The sequence below is a fragment of the Panthera uncia genome, unplaced genomic scaffold (genome assembly GCF_023721935.1).
Source record: "Panthera uncia isolate 11264 unplaced genomic scaffold, Puncia_PCG_1.0 HiC_scaffold_179, whole genome shotgun sequence".
Classification (NCBI taxonomy): Eukaryota; Metazoa; Chordata; class Mammalia; order Carnivora; family Felidae; genus Panthera; species Panthera uncia.
The window spans coordinates 7,872-24,519 of record NW_026058459.1 but is presented as its reverse complement, the minus strand read 5'-3'; the positions used below and the strand labels follow the sequence as shown (position 1 = coordinate 24,519).

At 42.3% G+C, this 16,648-nt stretch overlaps 1 protein-coding gene across 2 annotated transcripts; it reads left to right on the top strand.

Moving 5' to 3' along the window:
* Window positions 1-1,153: 1,153 nt before the first annotated feature.
* LOC125917396 (TM2 domain-containing protein 3) lies at window positions 1,154-13,661 on the top strand. Of its 2 annotated transcripts, XM_049623604.1 has the most exons (6): window positions 1,154-1,279; window positions 1,720-1,812; window positions 3,390-3,547; window positions 9,146-9,320; window positions 11,257-11,332; window positions 13,494-13,661. In XM_049623604.1, the coding sequence occupies exons 1-6, from the start codon at window positions 1,189-1,191 to the stop codon at window positions 13,657-13,659; spliced, it is 759 nt and encodes a 252-aa protein (XP_049479561.1). In that variant the 5' UTR covers window positions 1,154-1,188; the 3' UTR covers window positions 13,660-13,661. The 2 variants fall into 2 exon arrangements, with proteins under 2 accessions (XP_049479561.1, XP_049479562.1); XM_049623605.1 differs by lacking the exon at window positions 1,720-1,812.
* Window positions 13,662-16,648: the final 2,987 nt, after the last annotated feature.

Sequence of the window (16,648 nt, the reverse complement as noted above, 5' to 3'; positions counted from 1 at the left end):
GAAGACATGCTCTCTCTTCTCAACACATTTATTATTTAGCATCCTGAACAGTTAAAAAACAAAACTGCAATTTATATCAAACCTGTATAGTGCTGAAAGGTGTGCAAATTGTGTGATATAATTTTTAGGGTAATATTTATTAAGGTCTTATTGTGTGCCAGCCACCATTCAATATACTCTTTTCATTCATCGAAACTGGCTAGTGAGGGAATGGGGAGTCAGAAGGCCCCCAAAAGAATCTCGTGCCAGGTGGGTAGAAAAGGGGAACGCAGGTCAGCAACACAGGACAAAGAACGCTGTGACACAAATAGGTACAGTCTGCCTTCTGAGCACGCAGGGAGCCAAAGTCCTGGGGTGCAGCTCCCCTCCCCAAGGCTGGCCTTCACCAGGGAGGGGCTCATGCTTTGGACCCTCCTTTCACATCCCAGGGTTCTTGTCCCAGTGCTTCTGGACCTGAATCCTTGACAGGTATACTTACTGTCCTCTCCCAGGCTCTGAGGAACTTTCTGGAAGTAATGTATGTCTTTAAGGAGTTGGCTAGTGATGAAACCAACAGCTGACCAGAGATGCTAGCTGGGCACTGATCAGGTCGGCAACACAGGGAATGGGGGTCCTTTTGGGGCTGCCTGGCACACCCTGGGGGTCACTTCCCCAACTGGGTTTGTGCCACAGTTTCTTCATCTGTCAATAAGTACCTTTTCAGTATGAAATCAAACACGTCATCAAAACCTTCGCAGAGTACCGAGCAAAAAGCAGTTTTCAACCTCACAGCCAGCCCATATAAATGGTGGTCAACTTCCCAAATTTGCCCGCCTCTGATTGCAGCCACTTCAGGTGTGAATTTCGGTCCCGGGTGACGTTCGCCAGTCGCTAGCCAAGGAAGGCAAAGCGAGCGCCTCGTCCAGCGGGCATGGGGAAGCAAACAACCTCTAGGCGTCGCGACCTTATCCCACCTCCACCCCAGCCCCAGGAACCCTCTGCCCAGTCCGCCGCGGGACACGGAAGTCCGCGCGCACCGGCCAGACGCCACCTGCCGGGCCCAGCCGAACCCACGCAACGCCCGCCGCGCGCCTGCGCCTTGGGCTCTCCGAGGCCGCGCTCGCACACGCCCCTACGGCGCCCGCGCCGGCGCCCCGCCCCTCTGCCCAGTCCCGCCTCGCCGCCCGGAAGTGCGCGCGCACCGGCGAGATGGTGGCGGCGGCCGTCCCGCTGGGGGTCCTGCTCCGCCTCTGCCGCGTGCTGTTGTTCCTCTCCCAGTTCTACATCTTGTCGGGCGGGGGTGAGTTAAAGGCCGGGGTCCACGCGGGGTCCGGCTGAATGGTACCCCGGGAGCGGCGGGAGGTGTCCGCGCTAGGCCCGTGGGCGGAGGGCGAAGGGCGGAGGCTGATCGCTGTAGCTCCGTCTGGCGGGTCCTGGCCGCCCACTCCGCTCCGGGACGCCGGAGGCGCCGAGCTGAGCCAGGGAGCCCTCGAGCAGGAGACCGAGGGCTCGGGTGTTGGCCGGGGAAGCGGTCCTGGAGCCCGACACCAACGCTTTGTTCCCTAGTTGCCTATTGATCTAAATAGGTGTCGAACCCTATTTGGCGTTTCTTTGTTTAGTTTTCTGGGTCGTCAAGCTGTGAGTTTTTCTGAGCAGTTACGGGCCTGGTGTGGACCTTGCGTCTTAAGCACACAAACCAAGGTTTTCATATCCCAGGATAACATGTTTCTCTAATTGTAGGATCCTTAAATTTAGAGCAGTCGCAGCCGCTGGCTCAGTCAATAAAGGATCCGGGCCCAACACGTACTTTCACAGTAGTTCCCAGGGCAGCAGGTACTAGATATTTTCTATTCTAGTAAATGTGTGTATTTATATCTAGTGGTTTATTTCTTTCTCTTTTTAAGATAAAAATCACTTTCCATTTTTTTGAACTTTTTATTGTATTTTAGGTTATGTGAACTAAAGACAGCTACCCAGATGTATTCTGTTGACTGTCTTGATATTGCAATTCCTTTTGACATTCCAGCCACATCCCTTTTTCCAGTTCCACATTCCTCATTTCTATCTCTCTATTATTTTGCCACCTCGTTCATCAAGATCACCTTCAACCAGTGCTTCTTTCCCTTCAGAAAATTTCTTTTTCTTCTTATACCCCGTTCCTGATGTTGGACATTAAAGGTTCCTCCCAAGGCTGTGTGAAATGGAAGGATCAGAGGGACTAAGACTTGGAGTCTCAGTCTGCTTGGTTGAACTACTGGGAGTTTGAGCAAATTATTTACCCTTCAAGATTCACTTTCCTTGTCTTTAGGGTGGTGAGGTTAGCCTGGCCCTCTAAAGTCTTTTTGGCTTTGTGATTTCTAAGTTTCCAATTCCCAGCCCCAAAAATAATCGAATAAAAGAAAAGAAAAATGATATTTGTAGAATTGCCCACATAATTCAGTGACTTTAAGTGGGACCAGTTTTAAATGAGTATTAGTGTGTTTTGCTTAACAGAACCTTTGTCTCTATAGGTCATCCCTTTACAGTTCCATTATTTCAATGAATTGAAACTGGCAGAGGTGTTTTACTGATTCTTATTTGGATGTAAAGATCACAACAAGACAGCAGCATTCTTGAATCTAAAATTATAGAGCACAAAATTTTTTTTATTCTTTTGGATGTTTTTGAAAGCCTCTCTTCCTCCCCAAGAATACTTGCAATTTGATCCTCTCTTAATGATATATTTTACTCCTAGCAAGGTTGGCTGGGGGAAAAATTGCAACCCAGTGAACCAGTTACTAATATAGAGGGCTATGTTCAACTTTGTAATCTGAAACTTAAATTTCCTTATTACCTGCAAATTATGGCTTATTGAAGTACCAATGTGGAATAACGACAGAGAACATTTTCCAAAGTTGGTACCGTTATTGTACTGATTGATTTGCTTAAAGGGTCAGTGGTGTCATTACCAAATTCGTGAATTCAGATGAAAAGAATATTGGATTAGAAACGGGTTTGGGTTGTGGTTCCAATTTTGTCACTCCCTCTGTGATCTTGAACAAACTTTGCCATTGCTAAACTTTTAATTGTTCATCTTGTTAGAGTAGATTTTTCTGAGGCCCTAACTTACACCTAGCTTTGTGTATACATTATATGTTCATAAGCACCTTTGCTTTTCATGCCCATTTGCGGGGGCAGTAATTAAATCCTTTTTACTTAGCTGTTGAACTGTTGTTGCATCAGGTCACACAGCTTGGTTGGCAGAACCTTGCTTGAACTGCAGGTGTCTCCGACTCCCAACTCCGTGCATTTTCCATTCCAGCCCAGTAGTTCATTGCTAGCAACCATGTCCCTTAACCTTAGGAAACTGTATTCTCCTGGGATTCTGATCAATATTATATGAAAATGAGCTTCTCTCTTACTTTTCACAGAAAGTACTGATATCCCACCTTATGTGATGAAGTGTCCAAGTAATGGTTTGTGTAGCAGACTTCCTGCAGACTGTGTAGAATGCAGGACAAATTTCTCCTGTGTCTATGGGAAGCCTGTCACTTTTGACTGCACAGTCAAACCTTCCGTTACCTGTGTTGTAAGTACTGCAACTTAATTCTTTTAAATGAACTCATTGTAAACCTCAAGTTATAAGTACAGTGTAGACGTGACTGTAGGGGAAATCCTGAAAGAAGGTGCTCTGCATTCTACAAGTAATATTTTAGGAACAAAGACAACTTGATCAGAAGACTGAATCTTTCATTGCCACAGAAGGTTTGGTTGCCAGGGTTCAGATGGCAATTAAAAAAAAATTTTTTTTTAATATTTATTTATTTTTGACAGAAACCAAACATGAGTGGGGGAGGGGCAGAGAGAGAGAGGGAGACACAGAATCCGAAGCAGGCGCCAGGCTCCAAGCTGTCAGCACAGAGCCCGATGTGGGGCTCAAACTCACGAACGCGAGATCATGACCTGAGCTGAAGTCGGATGCTTAACCGACTGAGCCACCCAGGCGCCCCCAGATGGGAATTTTTTGACAGATTAAATTGGAGTAGTTATCAGACTTCTTAGAGAAAGCCAGAAATAGAAAAGGCCTATTAGAAATGACCCTGTTACAGTCATCACACCTATATCCTGTCTCCTGACATTTTGACAGAGAGAGGAAGGAGCCTAGAAAGGCTCTCCTAGTTAATGTTCCATAGAGTTCTCTAGGGGTACCTGCTTCTGAGCTACCTGACTTCGGCTGCCGTTACAGTCATTCCTGGAGACAGCCCCAGACCCGCTGAATGTGAGTAGGTTAGGGAGACTCTGGTGTCTGCAGTTTTAACAACTGGACCAGGTAAATTATTGCACACTCCCTTGTTTGGGGCGACAGTCCTCGCGTCTGGGTGAGATGAAGAGTAAAAACGAATAATGAAGTAGTGTTTTACTCTCGACCCTGCCGTAACTCGCTGCAGTATTTATTAATCTATTTCTTGTTAAATAAGATGAATGAGCGGATGGGCCCAGAACAGCTTTTTCTCTTTTTTTTTTTTTTTAATTTTTTTTTTTTTAACGTTCATTTATTTTTGAGACAGAGAGAGACAGAGCATGAACAGGGGAGGGGCAGAGAGAGACACACACACAGAATCTGAAACAGGCTCCAGGCTCTGGGCTCGAACTCACGGACCGTGAAATCATGACCTGAGCTGAAGTCGGATGCTTAACCGACTGAGCCACCCAGGTGCCCCCAGAACAGCTTTTTCTAACATGTGTCCATGGAACCCTGCTTTTGGGAACTTGTTGAGAAGGAAGGAACAGATTCCATACTATGTCCTCTTTTGCAGATCTCTTTTGACCTGGTAGTTCTAGCATTTTTGTCACTTGAGCAGGGTTCCTTCCTGCTCCATTGTTTGGAACTTAGTCTGTGGAGGGCTAGATTGGAAAGTTCCTTCCACCCCTAGACTCTTTCTGTGATTTTCCTGATGAAGTCTAGTATCAGAAAGGGAGTGAGGAAGGCTTCACTTCAAAGGGGAAATGAGATTTTATGCTGTCGTTGTCTGAATTTGTTTTTTTATAAACATGTTACCATTTTGTATACTGTATCAGCACACTTGAAAATTGAGTCAGATAGTCTTGATGACTGCCCTTGAATTATTAGTCTTTGTTACTGTGTCTTAAATGCAGTGTGGCTAAACTTCTTTATTTGAAGGCTTTAAAGATTTTTATCTCCACCGGACACTAATGTAACATTGTGTGACAACTCTAATCAAATATAAAAAGTACAAAAAAATTTCTGTCTCATGGGTCTGACAGATAGTAGCTACTTACTGAAAAATAGAAAGACTCTGATGTAGAAGGGGAACTTGTCCAGAATTAGCCTCCTTTGTTGTTTGCCTCAGCTGCTTTGACTTTCATCTCCGAAAACTGGTTACAGAGTAAGACATACTTCTCAATGTATTTCTTCTTTAGATGTTCCAAAAACAAACGGTTTCATTTAGTAGAAAATGGCAGCAGATAACAAAAAATAACAAAGGTAGAGAAATTATAAAGCTTAGGGAAGTTTCGGAACTCCTTGGTCATGGTGCCTGCTACAGCCCTCACCAGGGCTGGGTGGGATTTTTTTTCTCTTCTTCTCCAGGTGAATTCACATCACCTGCCTCCTCTATTAGCCAATAATAGTGAGTCCTATAAAATTGCAGCTGCCTGGTTGTCAGGTGTAGAATTTGAAGTCTGCCGCCAAGGGAGTTTTTTGGTCTGTTCTGAAAACTAGAGAGCGGTAAAATACACGAATTGACTACCTGGAGACATGAGTCTTAGGACTGCTGTCGCCAGGCTGTCCATGACAAGTCATGTGTTTTTAACTTGTTTGTTAATGAAGATCTGTAGGGTCCCTTCTTGGTAACTGAGTTACTGTTTCAGAAAGAAATAATCCACGACCTTCACCTGCAAATCCTTGTTTTCTCTCACTGGCATGTGCGTGCACTCAGGTGCCTCCTGCCCCCTCTTATTTTGAACTTAATGGAAAAAAAAATTAACTCTTCTAGTCCTTCTCCATGCATACTGACTAGGGACTCCCAGGCTAAGGGAATCTCATCTGGATTCTTTTATAGAAATTAATGTAAAAATCCAGCAACTCCTGCAACCCCTCCTGTTCCAGTTGTAATGGCAACCGTCAAGCCAGTTGAGGTCAGCTGGAAATGTGCTTGTCAGAAATGTAGTTTTGTATCACTTGGAGAAGCAATCAGTCTGCCAGTGTATCTGAAGCAGTATAATTCCTTCTGATGGGTTCTGGATTCTTAGTAATGACAGCTGTTTCACAGAGGTAAAGGTAACAGATAACTTTTCCTATGGATCAGCTTTTGAAGGGGTCCGTTCTTTCCTGAGGAGCAGGCGGGTGCAGTCGGTGCTGGGATGCCTGGGTCACTGTGTGGAAAAAAGTGGAATCCCTATTTTGTTAAAAATAAACTTCAGAAAGATCAGGGATTTAAGGTGATGAAAGGAAACCACGAGGTAGCAGAGAAAGCTTGAGATTGTTTTGTTATCATCTCAAAAGGAATAGTTTCCTAAGTATGAAGTAAAATTTAGAAGCCATAAAAGAACAAATTGATACATTTGACTACTAAAAATGACCTAAAAAAGCATAAAGGCCAAAGAGCAATGACAAACTAAGTAAAAAAAACCATTTCTAACATGGGTGACAAATAACGCATTAAACATTTCCAGGACGCCTGGATGGCTCAAGTTGGTCAAGCTTCTGACTCTTGATTTCAGTTTAGGTCATGATCTCAGTTTCTTGAGTTCGAGCCCTGCATCAGGGCTCAGTGCTGACAGTGTGGAGCCTGCTTGGGATCCTCTCTCCTCTCTCTCTCTGCTCCTCCCCTACGTGCTCTCTCTCTCAAAATAAACATAAAAGAAAAAAAAAAGATTTCCTAAAAGCAAATGAGAAAGAGATGACAGTCCTATAGAAAAATGGTATTAGGACATAAGTAGATGGTTCATAGGAAAGGAAAGGTAAATGGGCTTTCAACACACGAAAAAAACTATTTAATTTTCCTTGTAATTAAAGCAATAAAAATGCATGTTTTTAAACTTACCAGGTTGGCAAGAAAGTAATAAATGTTAGCAATAGTGTGAGTTCGTGAGGATGCTAGGGACACTCCTATCTTGTTAGTGGGTAGGCAGATGGCCAGCCTCTTATGTAGGCACTTGTCATATGTATGAAACGTACAGATATATAGAACTTGTGACCGCAGTTCCCTATCTAGAAATTTATCTTACAGATACTGTACATGGTTACAAATAAATATGCCTGAGGATATTCTTAGCTGCATTGTTCACCTAGACGGAAGATTTAAAACAAGCTAAATGTCCAAGAGAGAACTGTTTATGACTCACTATGAAATGAAATAAATAGCAGCTACTAAAAAGAATGAAGCAGATCTTGAGCTATTTACTGATAGCTACAGAATTAAGTGAAAAGTAAATATCAGTGGAAACTTAAATTTAAAAAATAAAGAAATATATGTGACATAAACATGCTCATGCATAGAATAGATTCCCTGGAAGGCCAGAGGCTAAGCAGCACTTGCTGCTGGAGAGGGCAGTGGCTGCTGATGGCTGGGCTGGACTAGCTTCCTCCTCGCTCCTGTCCTGTCTGGGAGTTTGTACCACATACATGTATTGCCTAGTTGTTGGGGTTTTTTTTAATTCTTTTTTTAATCTTTATTTATTTTTGAGAGAGAGAGAGAGAGAGAGAGACAAGAGTGCAAGCGGGGGAGGAACAGAGAGAGAGAGGGAGACACAGAATCTGAAGCAGGCTCCAGGCTCCGAGCTGTCAGCACAGATGCCAACGTGGGGCTCAAACTCACGAACTGTGAGATCATGACCTGAGCTGAAGTCAGACGCCTAACCAACTGAGCCACCCAAGCGCCCCCATGTATTGCCTAGTTTTTAAAAAAACAATTGATAAAGGGGCACCTGGGTGGCTCAGTTAGGCGTCTGACTTTGGTTCAGGTCATGGTCTCGGGGTTCGAGAATTCGAGCCCCACATCAGGCTCTGTGCTGACAGTCCAGAGGCTAGAGCCTGCTTTGGATTCTGTGGGCTCCCTCTCTCTCTGCCCCTCCCCTGCTCACTCTCTGTCAAAAATAGCATTAAAAATAAATAAATAAATATAAATAACAGTTGATAAGCATGTGTTATCACTGTATCACTAGATACATAAAACAATATTGCCTAAGTCAAGTGGTGCCTTACCCAGTTTTCGATGCTATTCACAAAAGCAGTTTTGCGTTGATGAAAAAAATTAATAAATTGATACGTCCAGAGGTGATTGACCATTTAAAAATGATTTTGAAAATTATATATTGCAGTGTAATGTCAAGTGGGGGGGAAAGGATACGAAATGATTTCAGTATAATTGCACTTACATAAATCTATATTACCAGAAGAAATAAGGAAAGATTAAAAGTGGTTCACTCTGGGGAGGTTACAGGTTTTTTCTTGTAAGTTCCAAATGTGCAACACACATAGTGCATGTCCTACTCTTACAAGCAGAAAACAAAATAATGATTTTTTTTAAATCAAAGGGAAAAACCCTCTGGTCTTAAAAGCTTAGCACCAACAGTGAACCTTTGTTGAGTGTGGTTCTGAGTTGAGTGCTTACCCAGTAGAGATGTGAGCAGTGGTAACAGCCCTTTGGTACTGGGCCATAGTGGAGATTTGAGACTCGGTAGCCAATCTGTGTTGTACTCCTGGGAGCATCGGACTGGAGTTGGGGAACATGGGTTCTGCACATCACTTGCAGCTCAGTGACCTTGAACAGATGTACTCATCCATCCTTCCAGCTCTCTGTGACTCTGGCTTGATAAAATCCCCCCCCCCCTTTTTGTTGTATTACAAAAGTACACATGCTCATTATGAAAAATTATACAAGTGAAAGTGGTAAAATAATCTTACCATCCTGGAATGACTGTTGTTATTTTGATGTAACTTTATGTAGATTTTTTTCCCTTAGGTATGTATTTTGGGGTGTATATTTTCATGACTATAGGATCATACCATATACATTTGTTTTGCACACATATTGGTTTGTACCTGTTTTTCTGCACTTTCTACCAGGAGGAGAAGTCTTTTAGAAGCTTTGTGCCTTGTATTTTTATTGGCATATTAACTGCTATATGATGATTGATTCATTCTACGTCCTTGGGCATTTAGGATCAAGACTTCAAATCCCAAAAGAACTTCGTCATCAACATGACTTGCAGGTTTTGCTGGCAGCTTCCAGAAACCGATTATGAGTGTTCCAACTCCACCAGCTGCATGACAGTGTCCTGTCCTCGGCAACGCTACACTGCCAACTGCACGGTGCGGGACCACATTCACTGCTTGGGTAAGTGGGGTTCAGCGAAGTTCGTGAGCAGAAGACTTTCCTTTAAGCTTGCATGTGGAACTTCAATGAGCAATTAGAGAATTCAGTTGTCTAATCAGAAACATTTATTAGTTACACCAAGCCTCACTAATAATAAACTCAGTGGTGACAGACGGTAGTTACGCTTGTGGTGAGAACAGCTTAACAGATCGTTGTTGAATTACTGATACAGCATCATATGTCAACTGAAAAATAAAAAAATAAACTCAATGAACTAAAAAAAAACCTAGAAAACTTGTAATTTAATCTTTTAAAATGTAATATTTGAACAAACAAGAAAAAAATGTGTAAGGTATTAAGCCTGATGTATAGTAATAGCATTTCACCCAAATTAACAACTAAAGCAGTCTGATGCCACTGAAACTACCTGAGTGCTTTTCCTGCACCCAGTGCCCTACCTTCTCTCAAGAGGTGACCGCCCTGGTGAATTTTCTTTTCATCATCATCCCACTTCCTTTTCTTTACATTTTGTATAGTTCTGTCACTTGTATATAACAAAATATAGTATGATATATTATTCAATGGTGCAGGTTTTAGACTTTTGTAAAATAATAGTCTGTTTATGTTTTCTTGTACTTTTTTCCTCTCAGCATCATGTCTCTAAGATTCATCCATGTGTCTTATCTATTTATTTTCTTCTGTATAATATCCACTGTGAAATTGTATCATAGTTTATCCATTCTCCTGTGTATTTGGATTATTTACAGTTTTTTGCTCTCACGGATTGTGGTGCTTTTAAAGTGTTTGTACGTATCCTCTCCTGGTTGCAGGTGTGCACGAGTTTGTGTAGCATATACTCTCTAGCATGTACTATTTTCCAAAATGGTTTCAACATTTACATTCCCACTATTGGTACATAACTGTTCCTTTTTTTTTTTTAAGTTTATGTATTTATTTTGAGAGAGAGGGCAAAGGAGGGGCAGAGAGAGGGGGAGAGAGAATCCCAAGCAGAGTCTGCGCTGTCAGCGCAGAGCCCGACGGGCTCAGCTTGAACCCATGAACCTTGAGATCATGACCTGAGCCGAAATCAAGACTCAGATGCTTAACCCACTGAGCCAGCCAGATGCCCTGGTACATAACTATTCTTAATCGACATATTCTCCAGTACTTACTGTTCATAAGTTTTGTCTTTTTCTTAAAAATTTCTGTAAATTCTTTTATATTTTGGATAATAACCTTTTGGTGTTCCTAAAATCCTTTCCCAGATTTTTAGTTTTTCCACTTTTTGTGTGTGTGTGTCTTTTGAATAGAACTTGACTTTACTTGACTCTTTTTTTAGTAGAACTTGAAAATTTTAGTTAGTTGAAGTTATTAGCCTTTCATAGTTAGCCCTTTTTTTCCCTATATTTTCTTTTGAAAGTTGGAAATTTGGCCTTTCACATAGAGGTCTGTAATCCACCTGGAATTGGTGTTGGGAATGTGGTGTGAAGTAGATGCAGGTTTACTTTTCTCCCCACGTGGATAGCCAGTTGTCTCCCAAGTGTCCAGGCCAGTCTGCGTGTGCCCTGTCTCCCACAGGAGGAGTGTGTGTGTGTGTGTGTGTGTGTGTGTGTGTGTGTGTGTGTTTGTCGGGGAGGGGGGCGGGGACACTGGGCTCTCTCCTTTTCCCATTGCTTGATTTGTCTGTTTCAGTACCACACTGTCTGACCCTAAACTTCGATGAAGGCTTGATAGCTGGTAGGGCGTTTCACATACTTCAAACTGTAATCCTTCCTTCTCTGATTAAATATTAAATGTAAGCTTAGAGATGGTAAGGACTTTCTACCATTGACCGTAGCAAACTTTAATTACCATAAAGAGTTGATTTTTAGGTTTCACATTACAAGACCATTAGTCTCTGTGTAAGAGTATTTGTTTACCCATGTTTCTAATGTAGAGTATTTTCCCTTTTTTTAAGGTAACCGTACTTTTCCAAAAATGCTATACTGCAACTGGACTGGAGGTTATAAGTGGTCTACTGCTCTGGCTCTGAGGTAAGCGTGGCTACTGGTAAGTTGAGGGTGCCATTTGGGTTCCATTGGGATCAGTGGAATCTTCCATACATTGAACTCAGCCGAGTTCCTCCTTCACTCAGATTCTTTCACATTTGTTGGCTAGGCCTAGGCAATGAAGCTGCATGGGGTTAGTGAGATGATCAGACCAGTCCCTTTATGGAATTTAATGGCAGGATGTTAGCCTTTCTCCCAGGATGCCTGCATACTTTTTGAGATGACTTACCTAATCATTATTATAGATTATTAGAACCAGTCATGGTTTCCCCATCCTGAATGTATTGTGATTCAGCAAAAATGCTATATACTATTTCGGATGGATAGGTTTATGATTCATAGTGTTAATTTTTAGTAACTTCCTCCTTTATTATAAAAACTGATACCTACCCAGTACTCGGTTTTTAGTAAAACTGGAAAAATTGAAAATGACCAAATAAAACACTAAAAATCACCTGTAATTCCACCATCCAGAGATAAGCACGGACTTACAATTTTAACATTAAAATGTGCTTGAATTTGTTAAACTTTTCAACAGCTTTGGGGGAAAAAAATTGTACCAATTCTTTCCCTCAGTGGGAACGCAGGTGGGATGCTGGTTAAACAATTCACTAATTAAAAGTCGGGGCACCTACAGTTGAAGGTTTAGCATTAAAGCTTGAGACCCTGTGGCCTGTGTGATGTGGGCTAGGTTTCTGACCCTCATCACTGTTGACTTTCGGCCACATAATTCTTTGTTGTGGCACCGTCCTGTGCACAGTAGGGTGGTTAGCATCTCTGAACTCCACCTACTAGATGCCAGTAGCACTCCTGTGTCTCTAGATACTGCTAAGTTGCCCCTCAGCAAAACCCCTTGCTTTGTGAGAACCACTGCTTTAGGGTTTGGGCTGAGGAGAGACCAGATCCTGCCTGGCAGGAAGTCACAGCTGGAAAGTAAAAGTCCAAAATAGAAAATTAGATACAACAAAAACGAGATTTGTTAACTGGCCAGGGTCTTTGTCAGCAGTGGTTCAAATGAAAACTGACAATTGACTTTTTGTTTAAGTAAATGTTTTATTTTGGAATGACTTCAGACTTCCAGAAAAGTTACAGTGATTGTTCCCTGTCCCCCTCTCAACTGGTTGCCCCAAGATTGTTAACATCTTAAATTACCATGATACATTTAACAGCTTGACTTTTAAAATGTAAGAATAGTTTTCTGCTCAGAGCTCAGCATCATTTCTTTCAGAATATTCCCTGAATGGGAGAATATCCAGGGTTTACCTCAAAGTACTCCAATGTGGGGGGGTGGGGGGGGGGTTGGTGGGGGGAAGTACGGGTGAAACGGGGTTGACCACATGCTGAGAATTGTTGGAGCTGGGTCATGGGTACTGCTCTCTTCTCTTCTTACTCTTACATGGCTTGAAATTTTCCATGATGAAACATTTAAAAGAAGTACAACGAGAAGTTGTCTGAATAGCATTAGATCTTAGAATTTGGAGGAACCTTAAAGTCATTTATTCTCGACACTCATTGCTTGGAGATGAGTGACAGAGCTCAGGCGACTTGATCTGGGACAGTCAGGAGGTGTTGGGCTGCTTCATGACGACACCACCTCCTGACTCTGTCCGTGTACTTCCTGTTGGACTGGCTTCCTGCTTTGTTCTGGATATGCCATTTTCTAGATGAAAAAGCAATGAGACAGATTACTTTTCTTCAGAAGATGAACTTCAGATTCAGTATAGCTAAAAATTTTTTTACTTTTTGGCTTTTTAAAAAATTCTTTTAATGTTTATTATTTTGAGAGAGAGAGTGCACGTGCACCCGCGAGCAGGGAGGGGCAGAGAGAGAGGGAGATACAGAATCCAAAGCAGGCTTCAGGCTCTGAGCTGTCAGCATACAGCCCAACATGGGGCTCGAACTCCTGGACCATGAGATGATGACCTTAGTGAGCTGCTGTCGGATGTTTAACCGACTGAGCCACCCAGGCGCCCCTACTTTTGACATTAAAACAGTCTTCTGGCTCATGGTTATTTGACGTTGTACATTTGTGTTCTCATCAGGGGTTGTGATCATTTGAGGCCCTTTTACAAGTGCGACTCCATGCCATTTTTGAGCTACCCTGGGGGGTATGGCTGATGGACCCCCTTCCTGTTTGCTTTTGCAGCATCACCCTCGGGGGGTTTGGCGCTGACCGTTTCTACCTGGGTCAGTGGCGGGAAGGCCTTGGCAAGCTCTTCAGCTTCGGCGGCCTGGGGATATGGACGCTGATAGACGTCTTGCTGATTGGCGTTGGCTACGTGGGACCAGCAGATGGCTCCTTGTACATTTAGCTGCGGCTCCGAGCTTCAGAGGAGCAGTGCTTCCCAGTCTCTTTGCCTGTAGGAGTTGATGTGCTGTGAGTAATGTATTTGTATGTTTTTAATGTACAGCATCTGTACTTTGCCTGCCTTGATAAAGGTAAAATAATAAAAAAAAAAAAAAACACCGAACCATGTTTATCTGGAATTTGTTTTTATTTGCCTGAAATCTGTTTTTTTCTATGAAAAAATTTAAACTGACTTAAACTAGAACAAATGCAGTGATTGAGAATCTACTGAATTCCCATGACTTTAGTTTCAGATTGTTTAAGTCCATACATCCTTGGATCTCCTTGAAAAGCTTTTCAGCTGTGATTGCAGAAAGTGGAACGTGTTTTTGTTCTTTAGCTAATAAAGTTGTCTAACCTAAACTTCACCTGTAAGTTTTGCAGTGTATATCTATGTAGTTTGGTTCTTTATATACAGATGCTTGAAGTAAACCACAGAACTCTTATGTGTAGTTGCTGTGGTTTGAATTTTGTTAGTCACGTATTTGCAAGAGCACCAAAAAATTAAAATAATTACAAGTTACTTTAAGAAGCATGTAGAACTGTTTTCTGTATTAAGATACGATCTTAAGTAATCATAACAACTGTTGTTGAGGTAAAATATTTCTTTTCCAGAGCCTTACTCCATTTCAACAGATATATTCATAATTGGCTGGTTTATTGACACAGTGGAAGTGTTAAAAAGTGTTTTCGAGTCTTTATAAATCTGTTTGTAGACCCTTTAGTGGAAAGAAAAAGTTATTGCAAATGCATTTTATTCAGGGTTTCCTTTGAAACATTAAAAAATTCTTAGCATTTTTTCCTTTCAAACTTGAGTATCTGAGTATTACTTTTTAAACATTTATGTTAATAGCTAGAAGATAGATAACCAGCCTATCTGATCTAGAAGCTATAAAATATTTTTCAGAATGTCTCCATAAATCTCATGAGGAAAAAAAAAACATTTTCTTCACAAGATTATTAATTATAGTTTACCTATAAAATACAGGGGTATTGAATCACTTTGGTGTGATAACCTGCCAGGTAAGAATGGGCTTCTTTGGAAGCTCAGAATCTTCAGCCAAGGTGGATTTTTTGTTTTGGGGTTTTTTTTGAAAAGTAGCAGTTCCATCTGTGGTCACTAGGTGGCGCATTTCCATTATGTTTCCAGAAACAGCAGATGTTAACTTCTTTCCTAGGACCACAGAGCTTGGTGCAGTGCTTCCAGATGGAATTAGCGCAGTTTGCATGGACCTTTCTTTTCTGGGGAAACCCACTTTCTTATCTGTCATGGATATGTGAGACTCTTGGTTGAGCCAGTATTTCTTTAGTAGAGGTTCTGTCCCTATAAGGAAACAGCCCCTTTGCTAACTATTAAAAATTTCCCCTGGGGCACCCGGGTGGCCCAGTTAAGTGTGGACCCTTGATTTCGGCTCAAGTTATGATCTCACAGTTCATGAGTTCAAGCCCCAAGTTGGGCTGTGCGCTGACACTACAAAGCCTACTTGGGATCCTCTCTCCCTCTCTCTCTGCCCCTTCCCCACTCACTCTCTGTCTCTCCCCCCCCCCCCCCCTCCCCCCCTCCCCCCCTCCCTCCCTCCCTCTCAAAAAATAGATAAACTTAAAAAAGAAAAGAGGGACTAATATATTAGTCCTATTACAAAAAATTCCCCCTGAGTCTCCTCCAGAGTAGCTCTATGTGGAAGAGACTCTCTGGCATTTCCCTGTTGAGCGACCACACGAGGAGCCAGGGAACTACCAGGAGTGGTTGGCTGTGCACCGTGCTCATGGAGAAAGTAGGCAGCAGCTGCTTTGACAGTTGACCATCTTTATGGCTTTGGGGCCTGAGTTAAATTATGAAGTTCCAGTGTCTGAAAGATGAAAACTGAAAGCTGCAGAATCCACGAAAGGAGACATACAAATGAAATTGTTCTAAAGTCCTAAGAAACCTTGACAAGAGGATACTTCGGGACCTAAAAAATATAAGTAAATCTGGGATGCCTCCTACCCAGGATTCGGTGGAGCCGAGGGCCTCTGAGATATACAACTAGCAGGAAAATGAGATTTCCAAATACAGTTTAAACAAATTTATGAATGATGAACTCATGTGGCCCATAAAAAAAAAAAAAAACTAATAAAATTACTTTCAAAGGATACCACAGAGGGTGGGTGTGATCTCTAGAAAATTCCATGGGCCTCTGCTAGCAGCAAAAAGGTCATTTGGATCTGACCTTCAGGCTGTAGTCATGTGTGCTGTGAGCTCTGTCAAGGAGCTATTAAGGAAGCTTTACATGGGTGGAGACCCTGTCAGTCCTCATCCTCTATTGAGGGTTCTCTGGAAATCTAGAATTTATCACTGCAGCATGCCATATGTCGCTACCTTATCTTAAGAATCTTTCCCTTGCTTTGTCCGGGCTCTCCCACTCGCCTTAGTAATTCCTCCTGGGCAGGTGCTGTGTTATTTATTTCTATCTCCCCCATTGTCCTAAGCACAATGTCTTGCACAGTGGTTCATATATTTGCTGAGTTAATGCCATGGGTGTGTTAGAGGTATTGAAACACTTGAGGTGTTACAGGGACTGCAGTTGAGGTGGCTGCAGGGAGGTAATGCACAGAAATTGGCTTTTAGTAAATACTGGCTGTAGCACCGTGTTCATCTGGTTTCTGCAAATTGCTGATGAACAGCTCTGGTTCATGGTGCTTATAAAAAGATTTTTTTAAGATCTCAATACTTGCAAGATTTTAAAATGTCTTCTCTTTGCCCCAAGTCTTTAATACTTTCTGCCAGAATTGCTTTTATTTTTGGCATATCATCAACTAAGGAATTTGCAAATGATTTCAATCCATCCCACAAAGCAAAGAGTGGAACACGAGCTGTATCTGATGCAGCTTTTCAAATACAACAATCAGGTGCTTAAAAATGAAGGGCAGATTCCTTCACTTCTGCTCTGAAGCTTCCTTTCTGACCATGCCAT

Excerpts from the sequence above, each read along its gene's own strand:
- LOC125917396 (XM_049623604.1), top strand. The coding sequence starts at position 1,189 with ATGGTGGCGGCGGCCGTCCCGCTGGGGGTCCTGCTCCGCCTCTGCCGC. Across the intron at positions 1,280-1,719 it reads CTACATCTTGTCGGGCGGGG|GATCCTTAAATTTAGAGCAG; the intron begins GTGAGTTAAAGG and ends CTCTAATTGTAG. Across the intron at positions 3,548-9,145 it reads AACCTTCCGTTACCTGTGTT|GATCAAGACTTCAAATCCCA; the intron begins GTAAGTACTGCA and ends TTGGGCATTTAG.